Genomic DNA, 25,569 nt, shown 5'->3' on the forward strand with positions numbered 1-25,569 from the left:
GACTCCAGCCTGTGTCCATTTGCTGCATGTCACTCCCTCTCTCTCCCCCTTTCACACTTGACTGTCCTATCGATTAAAGGCAAAATGCCCCCAAAAATATCTTAAAAAAAAAACAAAAAGATAATATAAAATCAGAAATAAAACATACAATAAGCACCGAGGCACCAGCAGTGAAGCCTATACATTGCTACATTGCACTGGTGAGTTGAGTTCGAATGTCACGCGGCTTATTAGCATGTGAACGTCCGCTAGCATGCGGCTTATTAGCATGTGAACGTCCACTAGCTTCAGTGCTAAATGTCACCATGTGAAAACCCATTTGACTATGCTAAATTTGTTAGCGGTTCAAAACGGGACATGTAATAGTGTTTAAGAAATACTGCTGATGAACGGACATGTTCTTTCATGTTGCTGTATTAAGGAGACTGACATTTATATTGTTTCCATGCAGTTTTTATGCCATTATTAGCTGCAGTTTAACGGCTGACCAAGATCAACCTTACTGTATTTTGTTGGTGAATATCGCTGTTAGCAATTGAGGAATAGTTTAAAGGTGCATCAGTGAGCTAATGTTTGCTGTTAATTGTGTTGTATTGTTTTTTTTTCTATGCACCTTAACTGCATTTGGAGTCCTACTACAACTACAGCTCTCCAGGCTAATTATTTTGGTTAGTTACGAGTGAAGTTGTGATTTGAAACTGAAGTGAACAACATGTTGTACAGCATTAAATTGAATTTACTAGCTTTATTCTACAATCAATAATGGTCATAAAATAAACACAAATATAATTTTATCTTGACCTCATTCATAGGTCAGGTTTTTTATTGAGTGCCCTTAAGAAGAGCTGAGATTTCAGAAGACATCTCAGAACCATCAGCGGAGATCCCAGAGATTTAGAGACGATTTCAGAGAGAACCTTCTCCAGCACTGGATGGCAAGCCTGGCCCATGAGATACAGAACCTGTCGCTGCCGTAAGGAGGATGTGAACTGAACCCCTACGTCAAGTGCGGTAGGACTGAACTGAACACATTTTCGAGGACAGAGACCATACCTGCCTTTCTTCCGGTCCCACACTGGAGTGGATTGCGAACCGTGACTTTTAAAGAGACACTGAACAATAGACCCAGGTCTGTCTTTTTTTCTTATGTGTGCAAAGTTTATTTTTTTTTTAGTTTATTATTTTCTAAGTGAATTTGTTATTACCCTGTTCAAATATTTTCAATTTAGCTCTTAAAATATACAGTGGTGTCCTGTGGTGCTGCTTCACGATAATTGCCCATCCTCTTGGCTCCCCTCGTTCATGAAATCTTCTGAGTCTGGTCCAATCCTTACCTCTAATATTCCTTTCCTCACACAATACTTAGCGGTAGCACATACTGCTTTGTGTTATCACACTGTTTGTTTATCATTCTGCTCTTTGTTTTACGTACTTACATAGTGCTTCGTCTTTTTTTCTACTCATGCTGTAATGTCCCCGCTGTGGGATGAATAAAGGATTATTTTATCTGATCTTATCTGGTCTTATCCTAAATCGCTATGAAATAAGATGCAGTTGTTGCAGTTAAAATGGGAAAGCTTGTTTTAAGAGATGGATCTTATGAGCAGTTATTTATTCTGCAATGGAGTCCAGTATGAGGTCGTGAGGGAGAAGTGACTTCTAAAGTTTGGGGGCAGCCTCCTGTTGGAGAAGGCCCAAACACCCTTTGTGCTGACAGCTGGTGGGTAATATGGCGTTTAATAGATAGATAGAAAGCATGACTGCCAAGATAAATGTCTTGGGACCATTTAGTAGTTAGCATTAGGTTAGTTTAGTCTCTAGGTTATTGGTTAGTCTTGAGTTCTGTAGGTTATAGATGTTACTGTGTATTATATGCACTTTCTTTTCTTAAATCTAGACAAACTTTTTTTGCAATACTGAAATGTTGCTTATTGTCTTGTAAATTAATTATTGACCAAGATGTACAGCAAGAATCTCAGCCCACGAGCCAATGGTTTTTTTAAGTTTTTCAAAAAGAGTGAAAAGAAATTTGTTTTCCTGAACAATGAACCGTGATGCTGAAATCTCAGCGCATCGGAGCGTGAATTTCGCATACTGTTACACCCCTGATGTATGTACAACACATCCTGGCATTCACTCAGCCATCCATACACACAGTGAATTATTCACTGGGTGTGTGCAACATCCAGGCATGCTGTATAGATATTATTTTCTTTGCTTGAGCGCGTACTCACCTCAAGATTGACAAAGATAGCCTCCATGTCCTGCGGACTCAAGACTTGCTTCAGTGGGATCATGTAATTCTGCAGAGGAGCAAAAGACACATCAGTTAAAAGAGTAAATATAACTGAGGTTCCTCTTAAGTAACAGATACTAAAACTCAGAGTTGTCTGTCTTTCATGTCAAATATGTATTGATAAAATAAAATTAAGCTCCAGACAAGCTTTTTAGGCATCTGTAAAGATATATTTGAAGGACAGCAAAACTTAAAGTTAACTGCAGCAACAAAGAAAATCAATACCAAGCTGCATGCTAAAAGATGCATTAAGTTATTTAATTTCAGGTTAAAACACCGTATCTACCGTAGCTGCTCTCTATGCCACACTTGTGCTTACAGAAGAAAAGCCAGCCTATTGTTTCTGCAGCGTTGTTTTATGGTTGTCACATTCCATCATCATAATAGTAACAAATAGCTCAACTAAGAAGCAATGAAGAAATGAGGCTTTATTAACCCCAACTCAATTAAGCTTAACGAGTCCTCTGATCACGAGAGGGTTATTTATTCTCATTTAGGCTCACGTTGGTCCAACGCGGGAAACACAGGATACACATTTAGTTTAATGAAATTAGCGGAGCGGATGATTTGTGGCGCTCCATCAAATCGTGAATGAAATCTGTCAACGCAGAAAGTGATGTGTTAGCAGCACTGATCTCAGCGATGGTTTATTGTAGGGAGATGGTGTGTGTGTGTGTGAGAGTTTATGGCTTTTAAGCACATGGAATTAGCTGTTCGAGGGATGCACATTGAGTTTTGTGGGCTTTTGTCGGCAGTAGTGATGTCCAATGTAGCACTGCAACTGTAATTACTGAAGAGGGTTATGCATAAAGACACTGTGAACATGTATTATGTGTAAGGCTTAATCTTCCCGACAGAGGTTGCTAGTATGTGTGTGTGTGTTCACATATATGTCCTTGAGCCTGTGATGTGCGTGTCTATACTTAAAGCCCAAGGGAGCAGTGTCTCCTGTGGAGGCTGAGCCAATAATAACCCTATCGATCAGCTCCTGTGACATTTGTGCTCCCCAATGAATCTGCCAATAGCTGACATTTCCATGCTGCGACCTGGCCCAAAGGCCTGATACACCAACAAAGAAGAAGTGACAAAAGGAAACTCTAACACTGCATGTGCCAGGATAAAAATGCACACATATCAACACACTCAGATGTATGTTCACATATAGCAGACGTGCATGTTGTGTCACTCACCTTTTCAATGTCCTCTAAAGTCTTGTAGTACTTTGCTTCAGTCTCCTGGATCTCCACTAAGCAGCAGTTTCTTTTGTCATCTTCTGACATACCCATTTTCTACGGTGAGAAAGGGAAACATAATGAGTCCGGACAAATAATCTGCATGATTTTGATTTATGATTGTCTTTTGATTTATAACATCGTCAAGATATACGTTTTTTTTCATGGAGATTACTGTAAACTGTCATTTCCTACAATGACTTCTGAGAATTTCTGAGATTAAAATCATACATTTACGACTAAGAACATGGATATTCTTTGAGATAACGTAGTGCATTTCCAAGAAAAAGCTCACAAAGTTTACTGCCAGAAAGTCAGGTGGTGTGGTATACAAAGTGACAAAATCCAAATTTTTATTGTACCAAATAAAATAAAATGAAATAAATAAAATAAAATCTCAGAAAGTCTGATTTTTTTCTCTCATGAAATAACTCCTGTCCTTAAACTCTATTTCTTTCTCCTTCTTTTTTTGGCTAATATGCCGTTGATGTTTTCAGCATGACTATCATGACTGTTTTTTTTTTTTTTTTGTTTTTTTTTTAAATGAAAATTGCAAAAAATGACATGACTTTTACACAAAAAATTGAGTTAAGGCCATTGAGTTTCTAACTACATTTAAGTGTAACCTGTTTTTTTTTCTTTTGAGAATATCCAAGTTTTTATTGCACCAAATGAAATAAAATAAAATTTAAAAAAGACCAGGGTTATGACTACCGTCCACCTGCTCTGTTTCTTTCTATCCTTTTTGGCTCCGATATGTCATTGATGTTTTGATAACTGTAAAAAATTACGTAGTATTTGTACAAAAAAATGAGTTCAGGCCAATGCCAGATTCTCATTGAGTATATATCTAAATTGAAGTGTAAATACTGTTTTTTAAAAGGACCACCGATTCTCAAAACGCATATATCCTAACAGCTGAGCATTTTGCAAACCGTGCTGCTGTTTCAGAAATTTTACCTTATATTTACTACCATTCCAGGCAGCCATTTCCATACACTTTAAAATCTATAAGCACACACTTGAAAATTGTTGCACATTCCTTTTAAATTGCATTATCTGCATGAGATAATGCAGTGGAGACGAATCCAATCAATTTACCATGCAACCATAATGTAACATTGATAAAAATGAATGCAGACTTAATGTTGATTGTGATGGATTACATGACTCTAGCTGGTTTCAAGAGTCTGTTTTACTTTACTTCACCAGGATAAGCCACTCATTATCAATACTGCATTCCATTTGCTAATTGATTTTTTCATACTGTTTACAAATGCTGCTGGAACAAAAGGAAAAATGCATCCAAAAATCTAAAACTGTAGAGTCTGTGTTTAAATGTAGTCAGGAGAAAAGTGAAGACTGCGCAGTTAAGTAGCTGGACTGTGCATTACAAACATATCTGGCATAGAGTAAAGGGAGGTGGTGATGACATTGACTTTAGAGCAAAAGGGAGGCTTGGGAGCTGGTGAGCTTTTGTGTGTCACTGTATGTGTGGGCTGGCCGGCTGAACGAGGCATATGCATGTAGATGAATCACAGAATTTTAAGTCATAGCCAAGCAAGCAGGCATGTTGTGAGGGGGCGGTGGAAGATGGGGAAAAGATACAAACTTATCTACAGAGAGTGTTTCTCAAGAGACCTGATGTCTGAGTAAGTCTCCATGTACGAACATGGGTATATATACATAAACATGTGCTTCTCTGAGAGGAGAGTATACTGTAATGCATACTGACTCACCCTATTGACTGTGGTGAAAAAATACCAACATCGACAGAGGCCTCATGTCTATGTGGATTGTCTAAGATGTGGGAGTGATATGAGCAGCCTGACTGTGGAATAACTAACTGAGCCATCTGGAACAGATTTGGCTGTTGATAACCACTGCAGATAATAAAAAACTGGGGCTAACAATGTACAAATGCATGTCCAGTACAGGCCTGAATCCAGCTTGTAATCAACCAGTCATAAGCAGGGCTCAGTGCCAGCAGGATAATATTTATTTGTCTCATGTTTTCAGGTTCAATGCAGCAGCTGGTGGTCCTCGCTGACGTCAGTTAAAGCTGCAGTCACCGAGCTGAAGTCACAATCGTCTCCAAAGGGCCCTGAGTCAGACTTTGAACCAGATGGGATCTCCTTCACCCCTAGGCGAGGGTCAATAATCTAACTGGCAGGTCATTCTCTTGGGATGCCATGAGTTTGTTTTTAATGAAGTGCGGAGGGAGTTAGCTGACAGGGGTGTGGTGAGTCACAAGCACAGCAGCACTCACCTGCATGTATCTGATCTGCAGCATGGGGAAGGCAAAGCAGTGCAAGTCAGAAGTCAAGTTCATCACCAGTTAGGAAAGAGATCTCAGTGCGTTTAGAGATATGATGTCATGCAAAAGTGAGAGGAAGGCCCAATCCCAATACACCCTTTTCCTGTACTCTGTTTTGCATGTTCGTGTCTAGGGGTAAGGTGTTCTCATTCTTATTCATATAGAGGAGTAGGGTGAAGTGTAAAGGCCTTTGCACACTGAGTCCGTTTCTTCATCAGAAAATTGTTGCATGTTTAAAAATAAAAACGACTTCACCTTGTGTCAACCAGGTTTGCACACTGAGCCCATAACTTTCGTCCGTCATTAAAATTCTTGAAACAGTTTCGATTGTCTGCGTTTTTCACATCCGTCCAAAGACTCTAAAGACGTTTGACCAGGAATCAGTGAGGAAAATGTGGCGGCAGGACACAGCCGGGACAAGACAGAGGAACGGGGAGGCCAGAATAATTTCATAACTCAGACAGTTCACTTTCAACAGGTCAGATAGTAATGTTCAGGTTGATGATGATGAAGAGGAGGAGGATGTGGACCGCACACAAAGTGTGGAGGACAGAGAGGGAGGACATGCAGCTGCAGTGCCAAATGAAAGACAGGAGGGAGTGATGACAGCGAGATGGGTAACTCCAATGGAGAGAGGCAATGGAGGAAATGTGTCTTTTTATTTTGTCACGTATTGCGAATTTTTACAACGAATAGAACAATAAAATGCATTGGAATCAGTGTGCAAGGTTTCTGTGCATAACAATTTTTCTTCGGATGACAGATTAACAAAATGAATTTAAGAAAAAAAAAACTGACTCACTGTGCAAAGGCCTTGAGGGCTACATTTTTGGAGGCACACTTAAAACCAAGTGTTTCATAGATCATTGGTAAGGTGGCAGTGCAAGCACAAAACAAACCCAAACAAGTATTTTCTTGTTAATAAAAAGATTTTAAAATTACTGTAACTATCATAATATCTTTAATTTGTTTAATATCGTTTAAAATTTACTATGGTCTGTTTCTTTATAGCAAGCATAACAAAAGAAATCGCTAGTACGCCGAAATCTCTGTAGCTAACTAACCAGCCAATGTTACATTGTTATTGCTAATTTGTGCATGAAAGCCCTGCATTTTGATATACTGTATGTCCATGTTGCATTCCCCTCTGCTTAATGGCCTATGATGCATGAAAGGTAACTTAAGTGCAGCGAAGTAATTGCACTCGTTACTGTTCCTTAAATATTAATGCAGACAGGCAGGGTAGGAGCACACACTGCTAACGTTAGCCTACAGAGCAGTGATAGATGCCTCATAATAAAGCAGCGTTAAATTTTATTTGATGACTTGTTTGATCGATTGATAGCATAAAACCTAGGTTGTGAACCAATTACGAGCATCCTGACAACCACAAAAGGCTGTCTGTAGGCCACAAAAGAGAAATTACCACTATAGAAAATGGTATTTTACCAATTCCAACACTTAATGTGTCTGTGTATGCAAATGCCACCATACCAATGACGTATCAGGGGCTTGAAGGGTTGCCCCAATTCATACAGGAAGTTTTCAACCACTATCCCTTGTAACTCTGTTCCAAGGGGCAAGGTGGTGCTCATTAGGGGTGGGGGTAAAAATATGAAATGGGATTGGGCCGAAGTGTTTCCTCTGCTTGGCACTATTCATTCATTGCATCCTTCCTGGTAATAAGTGTTGTCTAATGGACACGAGGTATCTAAGGTGATCTTTCAGTCATAGACCTCCAAAGCATCCCGAATCATAAAAGACCTGGGATTGTGAAACAATGTTCTCACCATGGGCTGTCGTACTTCCACCTTAATGATGTCCTCATAGATATCATCCCCATCGTCCTCACACGGCACACAGTCATAGATGTCATCCTCACCCAGGTCATGCTCACTGGGGAAAAAAACACACGTTCACATGTTAGATGAGTTACTGTATCGAAGCACAACCTTCACTCAGAGGACGGTTCCTTAAACTTGGCTCCAAAAGGCTCATACGTCCACATTAGACAGCTCTGACAGCTGAGAGGCACTAAGCAGTCTCACCAGCAGAGCTCATTATCTCTCACGAGCCCTACCTGAAGAGGGATACTGGTGTTCCAAAGCAAAGGGACACAGCGCCTGATGTTCACAAACCTCAGCTCAGTTGCGTTATTGAGTGGCATTTCCCTTTAATGTGTTTATGCTGCTTTGGCACCCAGCTAGCTTACTGACCTTTAATTAGGCAAGCAGCCAGCAGAGCACAGACAGTTACTGTGGAGAGGAGCGTCTTCTGGGAAAGAGCCTCATGCTCTGGGAGCGCACACTGCATCTCCCTCTGTCCTGTAAAAGCAATTATTGTTTGGGAAACTTATTGAGGCAGGGAAGAAGCCTCAGCAGGAATATGCTTTGGCAATGGGCCCATATCGATGTAGTTAATAACCAGGGAGCTTTAGGTCACCGAAAAGGAAATGAATGATTAAAACTGTAAATAAATAAGGTAGTAACAGTTGCCTGCTAAATAATGGAGGACAAGGGTTTCAGCATGGCAACTGCAGTATTATGCTCATGTATAATGTTACCATGGATTCTGCGAGTTACACTAAGGGCTATGACTTGTACACAAGCGGCAGCTTCCTGGGCTGAAAAATGAAGCAAGTCTGGAAGTGCCAGAACTGCAGATCCTGGAATTCCTTGAAATGCAATTCATGGATGGATGGATGGCTCCAAAAGTGAGTCAGTCCCTAAAGACACTGATGGATGGATGGATGGATGGATGGATACTGTTTGCCCAACTCTTGCCCATGTATTTGTTACATTAGATCTCAGCTGGGTTAGAGATAGATAGATAGATAGATAGATGTTTGGAGTGTTTTAAGTTAATTTAAGTTAACTGTAACAATTTAATTGCCTAAAAAAAGTCTTGGTTGCACTGAAGAAGTTGGACTTTAAGTTTTTCTGGTAAGTTTTTTGGCAAATTGGCATCATTTAAAGTATGATAAATTAGCTAATAGCAGTTTCTGTTTACAATGTACCTCTGAAGATACAGACAAATGTGACTGGATTGCACAAGATGATGATTTTTAGGCAGGTTCTGCAGTTACAAGAAGTGTCTTACTCAAACAGATTGATGGAGATTTTTTTGTGACGGACTCGGGAGACAAATATATCCACGGAAAGTGTAAGTCACATTGAATCTAAGTAAAGTACATCTATGTTCTGATTTGAGAGAGGGAGTTATGGCTCTAAGAGTGAGTGGGCTTTTTGACATGATTGCTGCAATTGAATGCTAAGGGTTTACCTTAGCATTATCTTGATTGCTTCGACTTCTAGCCGTTTCGATTAGCAGGCAGAATCAACAGGTCAAACGACAGTAACTAACTGCACCTGTCCCTTTCACCTCCATCTTTTTGTAACTGAGTAAAATAAATGAATTAACAAATAAAGACTGTAGTGTATTTGAGTTACCAATCTCTACTCCTGCCTCCACATGCTCAGAAAAGGAGGGGTTTAAGTGTGGCTGTCCTGCAGAAATGTCCTTGAGCATGACACTTTAATGCCTCCCAGCTCAGGGGATGCTGTTTGTGCTCTGACCTGGCCCCGACTGGAGGCACACATGGATGAATGGTGCCTCATCCAAATGTATCTGTATGTGATCTGGAGCACGTATATCTACCTGTTTGAGTATTCTCGAGGAAGATACTTCACCTCTACTTGCCTAATGGGGGCCATGATCTGGCTGTACTGACACCAAACCAAGCAGGTTCAAACCAGGACATTTAATTTCAGTTTCACATCCCCAAAATGGGGTATTTTGTAGGGATTTTACATACGATATTATTTCATGAATAATCTAAAATGAGATTCATGGGCACAGGTTTAGCAACATACAGGTTATTGGATTTTCTTCACTGTGACATGGCTACATATGACCTCCTACTTCTGCCGTCACTGCTAAAATATTCCTCCTTTCACTGTGAGTGTTGAACAGAGGATAAAAATCAGAGAAGACAGAACTGCCCTCAATCAAATATTCAGCTTTGTCGTCACGCTCGTGCGGGGGTTGTTTGAAGTTTTAATTGAGGTGGCTCGGTTCACTCTCAGCACTGTGCTGCTTCTTTCTTCATTAAGTTAAAGTGGCTCATGTTGAATACGGAGAAGGCTGTGTGGGAGGCCCACGCTGTCCCATCAGTGTCTCCTCTCTGAACTCTGAGATTACTACGCACTCCACAGTGACTGATGTGTTGCATGGCGGGGAAGTTTTCGGAAAGAGGATGATGTACTTCATTCTGCTCTAATCCCTCAGAGGCAGTATTATACAACAGAGGTCTAGTGCGGTGATATGAATATAACCTGGGGAGGGATCTAAGAGGAGATGGATCTCCAGGGAGAGCATGGAGGGATGGGAGGGCAGACTGAGTAGTCTTTTTTATAAAGTAATAAATACTAGTCCATACCCATTGGTAGCTTTGTCACCTTCTGCCTATGCCAATCCTCAATGCCTATGTGCAGTTTCACATAGATTGACCACGTGAGTAGAAAAACATGGGGCAGACAGATGACACACTGACAGTTTCCATGATTATGTACAGCATACCATACCATGACTTAGTCATACCAAAATTTAGAAACCCCCCTAGCGCCACCTAGTTGCCAATTAGAGTTAAATTCCTTCAGTCACCTTGAGGCGTCCTGTTCTACATATCTACCAAGTTTAGTAAAAATCCATATGGCGGTTAGGCCTAGATAAGAAATTAGCTCTCTAGCGCCCCCATTTTGTTTGATGGGGTCAATAATGGAGGGGTCCCCTCAGATTATGTGTGGTCATATGCCTACAAAGTTGCGTGGTGATGGGTGAAACCCTTGAGATGTTATACACCTTTATGTGATGAGCCACGCCCTCTGCAATATTCATTGCCTTATAGAAGCTCAGTTTTAGTAAGTTTTCCAAGTTTTGCCAAGAGGGAACTTTAGATATTGGTCCCCAGATTATGTTCACCCAGTTTCATGCAGATCGGTCAAACTTCCTAGGAAGAGATCGATTTGAAGTGTTTTTCAAAAAATTCAAAATAGCGGAAAATCTATATAACCGCAAGTTATGGGTTCTTGTGGCAAATTTGTTCCTCATGAGAAGAGGCATCTCTGTGCAAAGTTTCATGTCTCTCCAACATACAGGGCATGAGATATGCTCATTCAAAGTATGCAATTTCAATCGGTTGCTATAGCGCCTCCCCTTTGGCCAATTGATGTAATATTGCTTCATTCACATCCTCCCATGACCCTCTACCACTGTGCCAAATTTCACATGGCTTGACCAAGTCAGTGAGGAGAAAAATGTGGAACAGACACACAGACAGAGTTTTCGTCATTATATAGTAAGATTATTAGAATAGAATAATAGTAAAAACTCAATAAAAAAAATAGAAGTAAAGGAATACAGAATATGCTGGTTTCTGTCATCAGTATCTATTCAACTTGTCTATGGCAAATATTCTTTTGATTAGTGATGACATTTAGCCCCTTCCGCTTTCCCAGCTTGTTATTTAGTCAGTGTCCAATACTCCTTTGGTCCAATCAGTAAAGTCAAGGTACTTGTGATGCTTTTCATCAATGATTGCTGATTGACTGCTACATTACACTAGCGTGTCTGAGGGCTCATCAGGTTTGCACAAAAGATTCCTATCAACAGGTATTTCATTGCCTTAATTTTGATTGTCTATTTTTCCTAATCGCCAAGTCTCTCTGATGTGAGGTTTGATTTTATCTGTTGGTGCCAGATATGCATTGTAAGACTGCTTGCTTTTATTTATATTGTCAACAACTGGATGTCATGTCTGCCCTTTTTCCTGATTCGCTTTCCTTCTAAAGCACTGTCCACTCTGATAAATATCCACCAGAGGAATCTGTATTCCAATGACAGCGTACAGCTCGTTCACTTGTCCTGATTGTTGGTGATGTCATTAGTGAACCTCACTGTCAATACGCATTGATCCCAAAGTCAAATAACTATAATGAACCCCATATCAAGATCTCACTGCAATAACGTGTAAGCCTAATCTACATATTGTACTGGGTTTCGCAGAACCAAAGAGGCAGCTGCTAATGAAAAATGACATGCTTGCTTTGAAGCTTAGAGTGTGTGTCTTGTCCTTCTGTCTTAGTGAGGACCAATCTGAGTTTTGAACGGTGATAGCGAGAACATTTTGGATTGTTAAGTCAATCTTTGGTCTGGTTTGTTTGAGGGTAAGGACTTGGTCTTGCGATTGATTGTTTTCCAATACTAAAGGTGAGTATAATGACCAATCGTTAACCTCTACTAACCTCTATAAACATTCGCCCAATATTTCATCTGCAATACTGGATGTATGTTATGACATTCATCAGCTGTCTAACAAAAGTGTCTTATTCGTCACTCCAGTCGTTAAAAGGTTAGGACTTGATCTTACGGTAGTAGAGGTTAGGTTTATTGAGTTCATGTTGATATTAAAATAGTCATGTAAAGCACACTGTAACTTTGTTGTGAAAGAAACTGTGTGAACAAACTGTCCATTTCCTGTTGATCTTTCGTTCGTGTGAAGGCAATTACTTGGCAACAAAAGCCTGTCCCTTTTTATCGCAAGGTTAGGATCAGGTTTAGATTGACGATAGATAGTGGTTGGGGTTTTGGCATGCTGTATTCATGGTTAAGGTTAATGTGTCAGGGTACCAAGGCTTGCATAAGTAATTTAAGTGTGTGTGTGTTGATAGAAAGTCAAATAGTGAGAAAACAGAGGGACATAATTCTTGCCTTAACTACTTGCATCCCTATGTGTCTTGGGCTTTAGCGGACATTAATAAATCATTCAAATGCACTTTGTGTGTGTGTGTGTGTGTGCTTGTGCATGTAAATGCATCTCAATGCATCAGTGAGATAGAGAGTGGGTGCTCATGAATTAGGTCTGATTTTCTGTCTGATTACACCGTGACAGGCCAGAGGGTGTCCAGTGCATTTGCACGCAATTGGCCCGCCAGCCTCCGCTCCCAGACCTCAGTGACATAGAGTTACATCAGTGCAGAGGAGGGACAGTGTATGACTCACCATATCACAGCTACTAAGCATGGGTCCCTGAAGGCTTGGCTGCCTTGCAGGTTTCTATTTAAATAGTATTATGTTATTTTGAATACAGGACATTTCTTTCATTAGATATGTGATGTACTGTGGGGGCACCTGCAGCATCGTCCCTGAACAGCATTGTGATGCTGCCACGTAGCATCTGCATAGCTGATGGACTGAAACAGAAAACTGAAAAACACCGCATAACTAAGGTCTCTCAAGGTTGCGTGTATCACTATACCTCACAATGCAGCCATGGTGGATGGAATGGACATACTGATGCATTATCGTCAGTGAAGCCAAATCGTGATAAGTGTGGCACTTCAGGAAAGGTCATATGGCCATCAAACTCAAAAGCCTACATCTTATCAGGAGGATAGAGTTTGATATTTGATGCTTTGATATTCCACGAGGTTGCGGATACAAGCAGCCGAAATGAGTTGTGGCTGGGCTCAGCCTTAGAGATAGGGTAAGGAGCTCGGACATGTGGAAGGAGCTCGGAGTAGAGCCGCTGCTCCTTCGCGTCGAAAAGGGTCAGTTGAGGTGGTTCGGGCATCTGATCAGGATGCCTCCTGGGCGCCTCCTGTTGGAGGTGTTCTTGGCACATCCCACTGGTAGGAGGCCCTGGGGCAGACCCAGAACACGCTGGAGGGATTACATATCTTGTCTGGCCTGGGAACGCCTCGGGTACCTCTGGAGGAGGTGGAAAGACGTCTGGGGTGCTTTGCTCTGCCTGCTGCCCCTGCAACCGGACTTCGGATAAGAGGTTGAAAATGGATGGATGGACTTTGATATTCTGTTTGCACTTATGGAAGGTTTACAGGACACATCCAAGATACCAAAGGTGTTGGGATTGTAATGGGGAGCATGACTTTCTATCCATACTGAACTTCATGGAAACTGTGTCTGTAGTTGTCAAGACACCTGTTTATCTACCTAGTTATCTACACTGCTTAACGCTGAACAATCTAATCAATATATTCTTACTGGCCTAGCTACAAAAATAATTTCTCCAGAGTGTGGTCATGTGATGATATGAAGTTGGGAGTTAATACCTTGCAGTAAATGATATCTCGCCTGAGTCCCATCCATTTTCAGGCTATTGACTTTTCATGCCGACCTGCCTGAGGGATTAATGGAGCAAAATAAACTGCAAAAGAGTGACACAAAGGGCTTGTGACACTGTTTGCTGCGGAATGGAAATCTATGTGTGCCTTCCGCAGAGGGAAAAAGTCCCTTGGCGACTGTGCCCGATCCACCCCCATTTCATGCTTTGTCAACTCCAGGATGGAGTCATTCCAGACAGGGAGGACTCTGAGTTAAGCAACGCGAAGACTTGACATCGCAAAGCCAGAGGGAGGAAGTGCGGATCAGGTTTACCACATTAACCCAGGAGACCTCAATTAGGTACAGGCTGGCTTCTACCTGACTCAGACGCTACGGCAAACAGATATGGTACTGCAGAATGCATGCTTCACACATTCATATACATGCACCTATCATATAATCTCAATGGCATTCATAAACAGCTGTCATTTCCAAGTGAGCTCATACTGACAGCTTAAGCCTCCATCCACCTCCCTGACATGAATTCCTCTGACATGATATTGTAAATATGGAAATCATCCAGCAAGGTAAGTGACCTCTAAACCTTGAACGTGATACACGGCCATCCACAAATGTTCATGCATATATTTACATCCGTATCACACACAAAAGCCTGCAGTGTCTAATAAACGAGTTAAATGTTTAAGTACAGTGTGCCATCATTACATTAGTGGGTAGTGAACTTCCAGCGATCCTCAGAGACCTCTCAGGGTCCACCAGTTCAAGTCTTTTAGCTGCTTCAGATTAAAATGAAAGGTTGATCGATCTTTTGCTGCCCGGGCTGCTCGAACAGTCTTCCATTTAACGTTTGGTCCGCTGGCATGATCTCGGTTTTTAAATCTCACCCCAGAATCAATTTTTATAGATTCCTTTCCATTGCACTTAGTATCCTTTGTCGTCTTATCACTGAACTTAATGATGCCATTTTATTGATTTTTATGGCTTGCCATTATTTTGCTCTTCTGCCTTTATTTTCTCACACTAAATATTTTTGGTGACAATATTGCTCTTTTATTCCTTACATGCTGTTGTGTTTATGACACCATATGTCCTGTCATTGTATTATTTTCTTCCTCTGGGATACTCTTAAAAATAACTACGTCCATAAAAACTCACTATTATTACTGTGGTAAGATCATCGCTGTCCTTCCCCTCACTCATGCAGTTCAGTCATGCACCCGTTTTAAATTATGCATGCATCAATATTTCAGGCCAATTAATAAGTCTTTGAGAACAGGGTTATTGCTAGTGTGGCCTATGTGCTAAGTGTGTCCAACTGTATTAGGTGCAGGACCTGCTGATGAATCAATTATGCGTCTGTCCACTGATGAAACGAAATGTATGCATGTTCTTTGTAAAAGGTCAAGAGCAGCCGTGCTGCTGAGCGGCATGATTAATTCAATAAGAGCCAGCCTTATGCACCTACAGGTTACACAAAGAGCACTGTGTTACAACACCGATGACCATTTCAGGAAAAAAAAAGTGATGAACTCAAGCTTCAAGCTCACGGTTACAGGGGCCAAAACTCATTAATGGAAAGGGGAGATTTGAGGTTTGAGGCAAATTATAGACACAACCACCAGCTGTAGAAATAATATGGTATAGAACATGCATCACAAGATTACTCTCATGCTTCCTTGCTCTACTGGTGGACTTGGTGACACTTGCTGCTGTGCACTCGCTACAGCCACTTTCAAAAGTAATTCAATTGAAAGAAGTTTTCTACCGCTTGAAAGACATTTTTTCCATAAAACAAGGCTGTCTGAGCAGTAGAAAGATGCAAATACTTGCAAATACTAGTCCTCAGAGCACATGATGTAAAACAGGAGCCTACTGTATGTTCTGTTCTTTATATGAACACTTTTTTTTCTAAATGAAATCTTTTAATGAACATGTTATCAGTATTTCATCTACTCTCTTCACAATCACTTTTTGTGCAGCATGCAGTTCAGTTTCCAAGGTAAGGCCCGTGCTCCAAGCTTGCAGGGCAGTATGTTTGACTACCAGCACTCTAATCCAGCATTAGCCTGCTTGGCCTGGCACCCCTCTCCTCTAGCAACAGCATATACCTCATCCCCTAAAGAACATCACAATCATGTATTCAGCGGGCATGTATCTATAGCCCGCATGCTCTCTTTTTTATCTCCCGCTCTCCCTCCTCCCCATCTCTCTGTGATGAATGTCACCCATCTCAGAGCCGTTAACTAATTATTCTCCATTAATCTGAGTCGAGTGGCTGCTGTCACTGCTGGAACCGCTGCCAACTCCGAGACCCTGCGACTTTCCTTCACACCCAGCAAAAAAGCCACCCATCCAACACACACCAAACCAGGCAGGCAGCCACAGAGGCAGCCGCAAAAGAAGCCAGAGCAGAGCTGGTGTAACCATGGCAACGGGCAGAGTGACATGGGGCTGCACGCTTATGTAATTAGGCAGTTAGGGAAAATTGGAAGAAGTGGCAATCACACTTGAAACATCGCAGGATGTGTGTTATATACATGATGAGTAGAGAATTGTTATGTATTTAGATACACTTATTAATATGTAAAGCAGTTCATATGTATTTATTTTGACTATGAAACACAGTTAAAACTAGATATAAAATATCAATAATAAAGTTTAAAGGCATTTTCTCTGCTAAAATGCAATAAAAAATGTCCTTTTGCAGCAGGAAACAATTTATTTCCTTCAAATGTGGATAGAAATATGTTTAAATCTCAATGTTACATGACAATAGCTAAAAATTATCAACTGAAAGACTACATGCAGCAAATATTCCAGTTTTTGCCTTTATTCCTAAAAAGACAACTAAGCTGTTAACATGGCTCATGAAATTGAATATTCCACTAATACTCCCGTTTACATGCAGCATGCATACACAGATTAACCTGCCCTAACATGACGTTTATCATGTCAAAATATGGAAAAGTGGAACGGCTGAAGCTGCTTTTTACTACATATAATATCTAATAATTCCTTCTCTAATATCTATTTAATATTGCTGTAAAAACATCAACGATTTTCTCCTTCAAACAGCTGTATTTATTCAAGTTTAACAAGATAACATTGAACACTCCATGAAAACGTTCTAATTTACCTTTGCTCAATACTCATTTGTACTGAACAGAGCTTGAATGCATCATGATGCAACTCAATGCAACCTCTGTGAGCTGTTAGTTGCGGCCACCGGCTGCTAACAGCTAACGATAACTAGCTGTCCTCTTCCCAATTTTAACAATGATTTTAATGTAGCAGTATCAGGGAAACAACAGAGCGCGTCCTCTGGCTCGACAGTAGTGACTTTACAGTGTCCTTTTGTCAAACACAATTTCTTTTGTATACGACACAAAACAATATGATACACTTCACTGTCCCCGTAAGGAAATTTGTCTTGGACTCAGGGGCTGCACAAGTATTGCTACCTCACAATAATAGTCCAAAGGAGATAAAGCATACACCATAAAAACACATACTACACATAACAGCACTGCACGCAACACCAACAGAGCATCATACTGTAAACAAACACAACACAACCCCTTAATTGAGGTTGGCGCAAAATTCATTTTTAATAAGACTTTAAATCTGGGCATCCTGTGTCGTCTGTCTGAAGGTAAATCCCTGGGATGACAGGACACTGGCTGCTATTTGCCGTCTCATCACACAACAGTGACATCACAGAACCCATTTGCCAAACAGTCACTGCATTCTTCTTGTACCTGTTCATTAATTAAGGTTTGTGGGCCACAGCTTCGAGCCCTGCTTTTTAGCCTGTGCAAAATTTATTTGACACAATGGGAAAACATCAGCCGCTGCCACCCGTAAGTGTCGTCTTATTTGTATGGAGCTTTTTTCTTATCTTTATTCAAGAGAGTGGTTTATCAGTTTGAGAGCATTATTTATTGATTTCACGCTCAGATTTTGTAATATTGCTCCTCAAAACCCTGTCCTCACACTCAAACAATCTCTGCTTGAGCGTAGATCAACTCTGTTTCTGCTCGCACCCAGATACCATGTTGCTTGCACAGATTTCCTGCTCCAGCTTCAGCTCTTCTCCTCGCACTCAAGCTGCTTCTGTGCGCTCGTGGAATTTCTGCTCTCAGATTTCTGCCCTGCTCTTGGATTTTTTTGTGTAACAACCCTGTCAAAATCCCCCAACCAACAGAACTCCGGCGTGCCGTCCGGGCGGGTACTTGTTAACCGGGTTCAATTAACAGTCCCTTTATTCCAAAAGTTGTAAAGAAAGCAAGGGAAGAACATTTAACTAGAGCACTCGGAGAGTGCAGACCTCCGCCAAGCAGCTCGGATTTCCCGCCATTTTATTATTTTATCCACTCCTCTTCAACCGATCACCACCAAAATTTCATCATCTGTTCCTTGTTCCATTGGGGTCCGCTCATAATTCCAACATCCCATTATTCCGACATCCCATTGTTCCGAAAATGACCCACTGTTCCGAAATTTCAATGTTTCGATACCCCATTGTTCCGACCATATTAAACCCATTGTTACGAAGTCCTGTTGTTCCGAAATCTAATTTTTCATTGTTACAAAATAACTGTTTCATGGTTGAGGTCTGGTTAGGTTTAGGCACAAGAACTACTTGGTTAAGGTTAGGAAAAGATCATGGTTTGGGCTACTTCCTCAAAACAGGGCGACCGTTGTCGTCAGGGCAACAGTAAACAACATGACAACACGGTCTCTTGCTGCTTTCCCTTGCTGCTTGTTTTTTCAACTTTTTGCATTGCAACATTGAGATTTTGGAACAATGGGACTTTAGAACAATGGGTTTAATATGGTCAGACCAATGGGATGTCGGAACAATGGGTAATTTTCAGAATAATGGGATGTCGAAATAATGGGATGTTGGAATTATGACATGGCACCGTTTCATTATCAACCTTTCCTGAAAATTTCATCAAAATCTGTTCAGAACTTTTCGAGTTATTTTGCAGACAAACAGACAAAGGCTGGCGAAAACATAACCTCCTTGGCGGAGGTAATAAAGCCCTGGAGGGCAGGAGTGGATGAACACAGTTAAAGAGTACCCAACCGGATGGGACGCTCTAAAACTAAAGCGAGCGCACCCGCAATGAGGCAGGGATAATTTCATGTCAACAATAAACCTGGCGTTCTATTGGTTGGGGGATTTTGACAGGGTTGTTGCACAAAAAAATCCAAGGAGAAGGGCAGAAATCTGAGAGCAGAAAATCCACGAGCACATAGAAGCAGCCTGAGCACGAGGAGAAGAGCTGAAGCTGGAGCAGGAAATCTGTGCAAGCAACATGGTATCTGAGTGCGAGCACACAGTTTGAGCAGAAACACAGTAGATCTAAGTGCAAGCAGAGATTGTCTGAGTGTAAGGACAGGGTTTTGAGGGACAATATTACAAAATCTGAACGTGAAATCATAAATAATGCTCTCAAATTGATATACCACTCTCTTGAAAAAAGACAGGAAAAAAGTTCCATATTATTTGCTGATAGGCCGATGGCAGTCAACATGGCGCCGATGTTCAGCTAGAGAATGCACCTGAACCCCGAACACCATCAGCATATCCCACATATCTTAATCAGAAAATGTTCCATTCAGAAAACAAGGCCTACTTTGGAATATCTAAACCAAATATGCTGTTTACATGACCTGTATCAAAATCAGAATATTGCCATTTATTAGAGATAGTACTGGAATATTAGTCAGCATGTTAGCATAGTCAATGACCTGTCTTGATGATGTGTGTATGTGCAGTCATGTTGTGTGAATAGAAATATGTTTACACAGTCAAACAGTTGGGACTTGCCTGCTGTTTGAAGACAAAAAGCTGCTCCCCACATGCTATATCATTACATTTTAGTGTCTAGATCTGATTTTTGTTCAAGATTAGGGTTAGGTTTAGGTTAAATAAAGGTTAGATTTGGGGTAACACACACAGGGGAAGACTCCGGAGAATGAATCGAGGTTAATAAAACTTCATAAGTGACAGAAACAAGTGTGTGTCTGTTTGTTTGTGGTGGAGTTTATACTTACTCTGCGAGCTCCTCGAGACTCCGGTACACATCATCCTCGTTCAGAGCTGTGTCTTCTGATGGGAAGGGCCTAGTACACACACACACACAAGAAAAGTGAGAGAAGATATAAAATATTAGTACACACACCGGAGTGTCCCGGGTAGAAAAATAACCAGTCAAAAAACGGCGTGTTCTATCTGCCAGGTTGTCACTCTTCGCTCCATCACTTGGGCAGCAGAACAGCAGGATGTATTCAACAGAGGTCCCCATCAGTCACAAACAACATTGTCAAAACACATCAACACACTGCTGCTGACAGATAAAAAACCTGGCATCTTCACACTGCCAACTTTCTCAGGGAATTCAGGAGGGAAAACAGCCTCTTTTTTCAGATGGATGGCCAGGTGCTTTATAAATCCTCTCGGGGGGTCTGGGCAGCTTTCAAGGACCCTCAGGGACAATGCAGAGCGATATGAAATATTGAAAATGACAAAGTTTAGAGCTGTCATTTTTTTCACACGGCAAAAGTGACCTTCTCTTCTTCTGTGCACACTTTCCTGTTGTGAAACATTATGGTTATGAGACGCTCTCCAAGCTCATCCCGATGCCTCTTCTCGAATGTCTCCTTCCAGCCCACGTGGCGTCAACAAACGCAATACTCCTGGGAAGTAGCGGAGCATAAAAATGGATGACTAATCAATTAGCCCATTAAACAGGGCGGATTTATTTCTAATCTTTTTAAAGATATCTGCTTTCTGCAAACATTATTGTGAAGTGCTTGATTAGATCTCGATCGGCCAACCGTGTTTATGATGTTTTTTTTTTTTCCTTTCACGAGAGCTGATTGCTACAAATTATAGCCTATTAGCTTAATGCTGTGCGCAATTGAAGCTCATTAAAATCAGTGAGGTCACGATCGGCGCTAATCATCAACCACGCTAAAGTTACTGAAACGGAAATAGGGTGTATTATTAAACTAATCCCTCTTATGCTGGATTCATTTTAATAATACAGGCTATTTTCGTTAAGCTCTGACGATGGTAAAATGTTTTATGGGGAAAAAATAAACATTTGGGGAATAAAACTGTGAAATTTATTGGTCATTACCAGCTTTTAAAGCACCCAAATGCCTCAACGCTGTGACATATTTTCAGTTTAAGGAGTTTGTTGTTAGTCTTTAGACCTGTCTGTTTGTTTTCACCATGACAGCAGCGTACTGCTCTTACCATCCTCTCCTCGAGCAATAAATCCCACACACGGCAGGAGCCAGCAGTGGTTGCTGATACAGTAAACAGCCCTGTAAGGTTGACCTTGACTCTCTCTCTGAAGCGGCTGAATAATGTAACTACTGAACACATGATTTGTTTTCTTACTGTCAAAGAACCACCGGAAACACACACATACACACGCACACTCAATGGACTCCACCATTATTCCATAAAGAGATGGAGAACATAGCGAGGAAGGGTGGGAGAGGAGCGAGGAGCAAACTGCGCCCACGTGTTTGACTAGTAATCAGTAAACAGCAACTGCAGGTATGAATTTTGGTTTACTTGTTTCATTCTCAAAAACAAACTAAGGCATTCACAACATCTTCTAGGGTTATAAACACTATGGGGACTTAAAAAAAAAGCAACACAATTTAGGGAACATCAAGTAACATTTTTGACCTAAATGTGGCTTCATCAGTGTTGATAGAAATATATAATATCCCTGCACAGCTACAAGTCATATTTTAATCACTGACCTCATTGGTTGTTACTACATAAATCAAAAACGAAAAAGGAGAGTGACGTGATCAAAAACAAAGAGGGAAAAAAAATTAATAAATACTGTCTAATCTTTGTTAAGTAAAAATGTCAATGCAACGCGGGATATACCACATTCAAGACGTTCGGTTCAACAACAAATCCCAACGCTTCCAGGGCTGCATGAGCTGACAATTGCAAGATTTGTTTCTTGACCAACAAATCCTGTGTCCAAACTGTGCATTTTCAAATAATGTGAGATGAAATAAAATTGATAAATAAATAAAATAAAGAAAACAAAATAAAAATAAAATAAAATTAAATTAAATTAAATGAATTAAAATAAAATGGTTAAGCCTTTTGTCATAAATATGATTAGACATTTTCATTGATTTAATCATCTTTGTTTCTTTAATTCTACACGTCCTCACATGTTAATCCACCATTTATCTCTTTTATACTTCTTTCACTGTATTACCGTATAAAAAATTGATCTTATTATCAGTCAGAATGAGCCTTAAAGGAATAAAAATGGAAGGGTTATTGCTGATTGAAGAAACGTTTTAATACTATAAATCTGAAACTTGAAACCATTTTGTCAATGGCAGTTTGTGTAAAAAGTCTCCCCTTTGAAAATAACTAAAATAAAGTTGAGATTCAACATGCAGCTGCATTTTTTTTTCAATATACTCGATAAGCACACGTACACAGTTTGATAACCATCATCTTATTTATCACAGTATACTGTGAAACCTAATGTGAAGCACTTGGTGACATGTTTGGAGGAGGTCTGGTCTTTATGTGGATTCTTGAGGAAGAGTTTTGTGTGTGTGTGTGTGTGTGTGTGTCAAGGAAGATCAAGGGTCAAGGAACTCTTTTGTTGCTCTCAGTCTGTCAAACTATGAAATCAGAGTTTGGGTTCTAAGTAGCCTCAGTGCACCTGAGTCAAATGTTTCTGACAAAGCAAAATCAAATCAAATCCTTTACTGATAATACATGGAGGTGGTTGCTGCTAATCGACATAGCCTCAATATGAATAGATGGATAAAAACTGAATGTCTGTGCGTGTGTGTTGTAGCTGAATTTGAAGTGAGCTGGGGGATGATGTAGAGAGTTCAGTGTCAAGAGAGCACAGACATCACAAAGCTCTGATAAAAGCTCTCCACTCTCTGTAAGCATTCAGCTCTGAAATCCTTTGACTGTCTAATCCCAAACTACGATCAGAAGACTGAGGCTTTTTATTGAGATACCACACACTGACCTGCTGGTGTGTGAAGGCCAAATATCTCACTTAATGACGGTTACAGTGTGAGTGTAAAAGAAGCGATAAAAAGTAGTCTGCTGTATCATTTTCGCTGTGTACATGTGCACGTTTGTGTATGTGTGTGTGAGGCTGTGTGTATCTGTGTGACACCAGCAATTAGCCTGTGTGTAATTAAAGCAGTGGTCACACTAAAAGACTGCGTCAGCCATCAACTTAATGAATGCTCAGCTAGATAGTCAAAGGTCAGCTGCTCACCCTCAGGCGCACACACACACACACACACACACACACACATGAACATGCAAATAATCCTGCAAACTCCACAGTCTCTCCTCTGATTCATTAACTTTGCTAACTTTTCCATGTTCAAGTGGTCGACTTCATTAAAACCTCTGTATATCTAAGAACTAATTACAAGTACCATTATTAAGAAATCATAATACAAAAACGGCCTCATCTGATTTATGTAACTTTCTCACTCACTGTTATGAGCAGAGACACAGCGCACAAGTTGCTCCCCCCTGAGCGTAATAACACACCCACATCTTATGGCCCCCTCCAATGAAATGTGCATTATATTATAAGTTATTAATGGAGTCCCGTAGGGCTAAATTTAATTACATAGTAGTTTGCGGAGATACGCACTCATAAGTATCACCTCAGAGTTGTTTTGCGGAGCCAAGCACTGCCCAACGCTGCCGTTTTCATTTCGCCTAAATGGCACAACCAGGTGTAATTGAACTGTGTTTATAATTTCATCAGGGCTCCAATGATGAGCAGTCTCCTGGCTATTCAATAATGCTCTATTGTCTTCCCTGCAAGCGCCCTGCTTCATGTTGTTCAAGCCTATACGCTGTGCGGTGAACCAGAGTGGATGTTACAGTACTTGAAAGGTTTTTCTATGTAATTAGATGTCTATTGAGAGAAAACAAAGTGAATGTGTTTATCTTTTAAAACTTTAATTAGCCCCTACCACTGGTGTTGTCCAAAAGTCCTCCTAATTTGGCTTATTTAAGTGTTTTATTTTATTTTATCTGTTAAAGTACAACTAATTCTTTCAGGTAAAATGAGAAGAATACTGATGTCTTCACTGGTTTAGATGTGGCCCACAGATTTCTCCAGGAACATCAAATAAGCTGTGTGTGCCCAGCATGTAAATTAACATATGTGAAAGCAACATTTCTCCAGTTAAATCTTGGTTAAAAGAGGTTCAGTTAGGTTTAAATAAGTGTTTATTTCGTTAACAAAACCTATGATGAAAAATGTAGTCAGTGACCCTTTTCCCATGACAAAGACAAGCTAAAAAAAGCTCTTTGACAATAAAAACTATGACAAAATGTAGGTTTGGTTTTCGTTTTTGTCGAAACTAAAATGTTAATGGTGAGCTATCAAACATTTAAAGAAGAGGAGAGGAAAGCAGGATGATAAATCCTTATGAAACCTATTGGAAAAATGTTTTAAATTAGGGATCCAAGATAGGCTGACTAAAAATACTGACTAAAATGTGATGACTTTTTGTGACCTAAAATGAAACTAAATCCTTTTGAGTTGTCGTTGACCAAAACTAGACTAAAACTATAAAGGATAAAAATGATTGAAATTTGACTAAAACTAAAAAAGCAATTTTGTCCAAAGACTGAGACTAAAAATCTACTCTAGTGGAGGTATTTCATCTAAACAGCTGTCTATAACCAAAGACTCATTTTCTGATATAACCTGTTGTAAATCAGTTGTGTCACCTTTTTCTGTCTTTAATTTTATCTACTGTTATAGGTTTATCCAAACATCTCTCTCCATTTTCGATGGGCAACACTGTACTTTTGTGTTTTGTTGGTTTTGTTGGTGTAGTTCTGCATCTCCATTGTTTGTTGTATTTCACAAGTCCATTATTTTTTAATAATTTGGTACTAAGTAGACAGGTGGAAAAAAATATATAAAAAAATAAAGACAGTGATTAATTATGACGCTCATTCTTAGTACTCATAGTACTCACATTCATTAATTACAATTACCAGTATTATCTTGGAAGTCTTTTACTATGTACAGTACATAGGTCAGCAGGAAATGTATTGTGATACTGTAAAACTTCAATTAATAGACCGGGCTTTTATTTGCTTAAATCACTGAAACCACAGGCTAATAGACCTTTTTCACGGCAGACATTTTGACATGTCAGAGTGGGAGCAGCACAGGTGTATTCAATTACATTAATGACAGCTGCGTTCCATTTAGGGGAGACCCTGGTATTATCCATGTTGGCTAACTGTTACTAGCTTACTGGGACACTGAATGGGACTCAGCCATCCTTAATGTTATCAATGTCACCTGTGCTTTTCCTACTGACACAAGTTAAAATGTCTGCTGTGAAAAACGTCCATATTAGGAGCAGGTGTCTATTTGGGACGGGCCTTTAATTTCTTTCACACAAAACTGTTACTCATTAAGATCGGAAAAGACAATCAAATTGCTTATTTAAACCGGCATGAATATTACTTGTATAAAAATCAGGCTTCAGATAATATA

General features: G+C 40.3%; 1 protein-coding gene across 6 annotated transcripts in view; it reads right to left on the reverse strand.

Moving 5' to 3' along the window:
* Nucleotides 1-25,569, reverse strand: part of vav2 (vav 2 guanine nucleotide exchange factor) — a 280,761-nt gene that overhangs the window by 59,723 nt on the left and 195,469 nt on the right. For all 6 annotated transcript variants that reach the window (XM_033647505.2, XM_078162254.1, XM_078162255.1 and 3 more), the window contains exons 4-7: nt 20,054-20,122; nt 7,636-7,741; nt 3,487-3,585; nt 2,235-2,303 (exon numbers count right to left, since the gene is read on the reverse strand). In XM_033647505.2, coding sequence (XP_033503396.1) covers nt 2,235-2,303; nt 3,487-3,585; nt 7,636-7,741; nt 20,054-20,122 — 343 coding nt within the window. The remainder of the gene's footprint in view (nt 1-2,234; nt 2,304-3,486; nt 3,586-7,635; nt 7,742-20,053; nt 20,123-25,569) is intronic.

The sequence above is a fragment of the Epinephelus lanceolatus genome, chromosome 19 (assembly GCF_041903045.1).
Source record: "Epinephelus lanceolatus isolate andai-2023 chromosome 19, ASM4190304v1, whole genome shotgun sequence".
In the NCBI taxonomy this organism is placed as follows: Eukaryota; Metazoa; Chordata; class Actinopteri; order Perciformes; family Serranidae; genus Epinephelus; species Epinephelus lanceolatus.